The 4809-nt window shown below is 42.0% G+C and overlaps 1 protein-coding gene across 1 annotated transcript; it reads left to right on the top strand.

Annotated features, from left to right (window-relative positions):
* The first annotated feature begins 1012 nt into the window (after positions 1-1012).
* LOC141271553 (uncharacterized) lies at positions 1013-3309 on the top strand. Its single transcript, XM_073681605.1, has 2 exons — positions 1013-1234; positions 1777-3309. Exons 1-2 carry the CDS (start codon positions 1148-1150, stop codon positions 3307-3309), a joined length of 1620 nt encoding a protein of 539 aa, XP_073537706.1. The 5' UTR covers positions 1013-1147.
* Positions 3310-4809: the final 1500 nt, after the last annotated feature.

The raw sequence follows: 4809 nt of genomic DNA, 5'->3' as shown, positions 1-4809 counted from the left end.
ACACAAGAAAGTGCTAGCATTCTTTTTCTTTTTGTGTACTTGTATTTCTTGTCAGTTTCTGACATTCCAGAGTGGCTGCACGCATTATATTATAGAAAATATATTTTTAAAGGCTTTCTTTTTGGTCTTTATTATGTGATTATAATTGTATACATTTAACCCTTATATTTTTGTATTTTGTTTGAATAGTCGTCTAATTGGTTGTGACTTCTCCTCAGGGACAATGGCGTTTGATTTTGAGGCCAGGGAAGCAGCTTGGAGTAAACACAGTTTGGCTGCTTTTCCTCCCCCCACATTAGTGGAGGATAATGATTTTAACCGTCTTGCACGGGATTTGACGGATCTGCACAAGGCGGTTACACGTGTCTGGTGGAATATATCTAGTCTTGAAGAGTACCAAAGACTCTCCATTTTTCCTCGTGGACTGAGAGTCCAGATTTTTCCGGCCTGGGAACCTTCCCCGGAATTCAAGTCCACATGGGAGTCGGGTCTATCACAGTGCTCTAATATCCTCATCAACATGTTAATTCAGCATGACAGGGAATTATTTCAGACACTGAAAATCCGAATAAAATCATTGGAAACACAGATGTCTAAATTTGATCTTAATAAATTAGTAATGCCTTTCCAAATTAATTTGAGGGACACTATTGATCGTCTTGATAAGGACACCATGGAGAGAAAAAGAGCCAAACTTAATCGTGATAAGGCTGATTATGACAGGGGTCAAGCTTATAAATGGAAGCACAGGGGTAACCTGCGCAGATTTTCCTCTACAAAGTTTATAGAAGGGGGATCCTCATCAAGTGTAGGGCGTAGCGATCATTTTTTAAGCTCAGAAACGAGCGACACCGACGGCGGACGAGACGGGGAAAACGCAAGCAACGGCAGCAAAAAAACAAGTCTGAACTCTGCAAGGACCATGGCCACCAGGACGTACAGGAAGAGAAACAGGTTTTGAGCCAGAGCTCTGATCAATGGCAGATCATCAATCTCTCTACATATACTCTAAGTGACACTGAAAGGTCTGTATTACAAAAGGGTCTAACATTTTCTCCTATGGTGCCGGCGGACAAATTCACCTTGATAAAAGATTTGTATCTATTTTGTAGGAAAATCATTTTTAGGGTCATTTACAGCAAGTCTGATGTGCCATCAGATCTTTCTTCTCCTACGGATAGACAGGTCTTCTCTGATCTACTTGAACTCCTACGGGACAACCAGGCATACCAAGGTAGGCAAAAATTTCCACACCGATTACCTTCTAAAATCTTACCGTCCCTGTCCATGGTTCCAGCAGTGTTTACCTTCTTTGAAGTCATGAAGGATGAGTTCAGGAGATTACCCGCTAATAATTTATCCCATCAAAATCTAACAAACATGGAAAGACGTGCCCTCCTTTGTCTGCAAAAAAATCAGGAATTCCTTATTAAGGAAGCTGACAAGGGGGGTAACGTTGTCCTTTGGCCCCGGGACATGTATACCACTGAAGTACATAGGCAGTTGAATAATAGCAGATTTTATCTGAGGCTTCCATCGGATCCGACTCAGATTTTCTCGGCTAAATTTGAACGATTGATCCTTAAGGCCTTTTCCATGGGGATTGTCAATAAACAGGAGAAGGACTATATGATGGTGAGGAAACCAACTATTCCTACTTTCTACATATTGCCTAAAGTGCATAAAGACCTGGTTTGTCCGCCCGGACGACCCATTGTGTCAGGCATAGGAAGTATCTGTGAAAAAGCATGCATTTATGTAGATTTTTTCTTGCAGCCACTTGCCACCAGCCTTCCTTCTTATCTCAGAGACTCTTCCCATCTAATACAGTCTCTCAACTACCTAAGTTTACCTGACCAGTTCCTGCTCATTACTGTTGATGTTGAATCGCTGTATTCCAATATAGCTCACCAGGATGGCATAGCAGCGGTCCTGCACTTTCTGAATAACACGAGTGGAGGTAATCGTCTGCATGACTCCTTTATTGTGGATCTTTTGAAATTTATCCTCACGCACAACTATTTTGTATTCGATCATGTGTTTTATCGGCAGGCCTCTGGGACCGCCATGGGCGCACGGTGTGCGCCCGCCTTCGCCAATCTATTCCTGGGTTGGTGGGAGGATACACACGTCTATCCCTTACGGGAATACAATTATGGGGTTTTCAAGTGGTTCCGCTTCATTGATGATATTTTAATTATTTGGACGGGCACGGAGGCGGAGGCAATTGATTTTGTTGATAGACTTAATGTTAATGACTTTAACATCCATCTTACCCATTGTATATCTTCTTCCGCAGTCTATTTTCTGGATTTGGAAATCAGGATAGTGGGCGGATCACTTGTTACTAAATTATACAGAAAATCGACTGCTACAAACAGTCTTCTACATTACCAAAGCTTTCATCCCAGAAATTTGAGAGACAGTATACCAGTGGGACAGTTTTCAAGGGCCAAGAGGAATTGTACAACACAGGATGACTTCAAAACTGAGGCCAGTAACCTAACTACACGCTTTCGTGAACGGGGCTATCCGAAATCCATAATCTCTAAAGCACATCAGAGGATCATCGCCAAACCACGGGAGGTTCTGTTGCAACCACGAGCTGACATGGAAGACACACAGATCAGATTTATTACTAGGTTTAACAATCAATGGAATGAAGTAGGTGGTCTATTCCGCAAACATTGGAATATACTGAAGACGGATCACCGTCTATCCAGTATATTATCAAACAAACCTTTGCTGACGGCTAGACGAGCCCCAAATTTAAGGGACAAACTCGTTCATAGCCATTACTTACGTCCGTTGTACAATACCTCTGGTGGTAATAGGCTCAAAGGCTCTTTTCTCTGCGGCAATTGTTCTGCATGTCCATTTTTTTCATCTGAAAAAATCTTTACTAACCCGACTGACAATCGTCAATTTCCTTTGAGGGACTACATTAACTGCAGGTCCACTAATGTTATTTATGCTTTGACCTGTCCCTGTCCCAAGGTCTATGTTGGTCAAACATCGCAGGAACTTCGGAGGCGGGTACAGCAACACGCTTCGAATATCCATCTTGCTGAACAGGATTTGAGAAAGGGCAGGACCATCTCCACGGTGGCCCTGCACTTTCTTCAATTCCATTCCAGCAGCACTAATAAATTGCGAGTTACAGTCCTCCAAAAAATGAAGCCTAACCCACGCAATTCAGATCATACTAGGGACCTTTTGAGGACAGAATCCAGGTGGATCTTTACACTTGACACAGTGGCCCCAAAGGGCATAAATGAGGATCTCTCATTTACTGTTTACTTGGCTTAAATTTCCATGGTGTCCTTATAAGCAGTACTCTGTTTATTTTGGGGGTGCATGTGCACCTCCTTTAAATTCCATTCCAGCAGCTTTAATATCAATATTTTTTAGATTCTACCCAGTTCCCCGGGGTTAGTTTCTTATTGGACCCTAATGTTTGATGTAGTGGCTATGAGGGGCACGAATGAGTATTTTCCAGTTCTGACTTTTCCAGACTCCCATGGTGTTCTTATAAGTGGAATCTTGCTCACTATTGGGGTTTTGATTCACTTTTTTTTTTTTTTTCCCTCCCATGGGGCCAACTTGTGCAGTTCCATTAGTTTATTGCTTATTTCTTGTATTTGTGATTGTTTAGCTGTGTGCATCTTTTCACATACTTGCACACAGTCTCATATGCATTTATATGTCTTGTCTTTTATCTTAATAAAGGAAGGGGAGGGAAGGAGAGGGGAGGATGGAAAGGGGAAGGAAAAGAAGGGGAAGGGAAAGGAGAAGGAAGGGAAGGGAGAAAGAAAGGAAGAGAAAAAAGGAAAAAGAGGGAAAGGAGAGAGTTTTATTTTAAATGGGATTTTTTTTTTTTTTTGTTGTTTTATGTCTGTCTGGTTAGTGAGTCTTATATGTCCAGGTCTGTATTCTGTTATGTGATGCATCTTTGTATCTATCTTTGTATCTATGCATGTTTGATTGTCCTCAGATCATATACTGATTTCTTAGTATTACTGGTTTGGACTGCAATTCTTTCTTTCTTTTTTTTTAATGCTAGCACTTTCTTGTGTGATCACTATTATTCTCTGCAGCGGACGCGCTGCTCCTGGGGTTTTTGCGTTCCATCGTGGAACGCAAGCCTCTTCTTTATTATGACTACGTGCATAGTTCATTGCTCTGCGTGTTTACCCTTCTGACTGGATATGACGTTTACTTTACTTCCAACCCCGTTCCACCGTATGGTACGGGTGGGACGCACCTTTGACAATAATAGCTTCAGGGCTGTATTTGGCGCCCTCTACTTTGGACCGGATATGACGTTTAACCCATTTCCGTTTGCGTTCCATGTGGACTGGATGGAACACATTCTGATGAGAACAGGCCTGTCTACACACCATAGGGAGACAAACACTCACCTGAAACTAGTCACACCATTTGGGATCAACTATATAACACACACATGTGCTCTTAGACAACATACCCCTGACGAAGCTGCGTCTGAGCAGCGTAACGCGTAGGGTCTCTGGTGCCAGCAGGTAATTATTCTTCCATATATTTTTTATGGACTTATTTTCTTGACCTGACCACTCAGGAATGCCTGGCTTGTTATTTATATGTGGATCAACTGTGCCACGTCATATATGACTTTGGTGACACAATCTGGCCAATACCTCTAAAATATGGGCCCCCATTGCCAATAGACCATCTCTCCTACTCATTCCTTGATTCACTTATATTATTTAGGGGGGTTTGCTTTGTCATAAATACATATTTTGACTGGTTATGCTATGCTATTTATAGCCA

This window comes from Phyllobates terribilis, unplaced genomic scaffold, assembly GCF_046119375.1.
Source record: "Phyllobates terribilis strain yellow unplaced genomic scaffold, ASM4611937v1 Scaffold_5__5_contigs__length_657084704, whole genome shotgun sequence".
In the NCBI taxonomy this organism is placed as follows: Eukaryota; Metazoa; Chordata; class Amphibia; order Anura; family Dendrobatidae; genus Phyllobates; species Phyllobates terribilis.
This window is presented reverse-complemented; position numbering and strand designations above follow the sequence as displayed.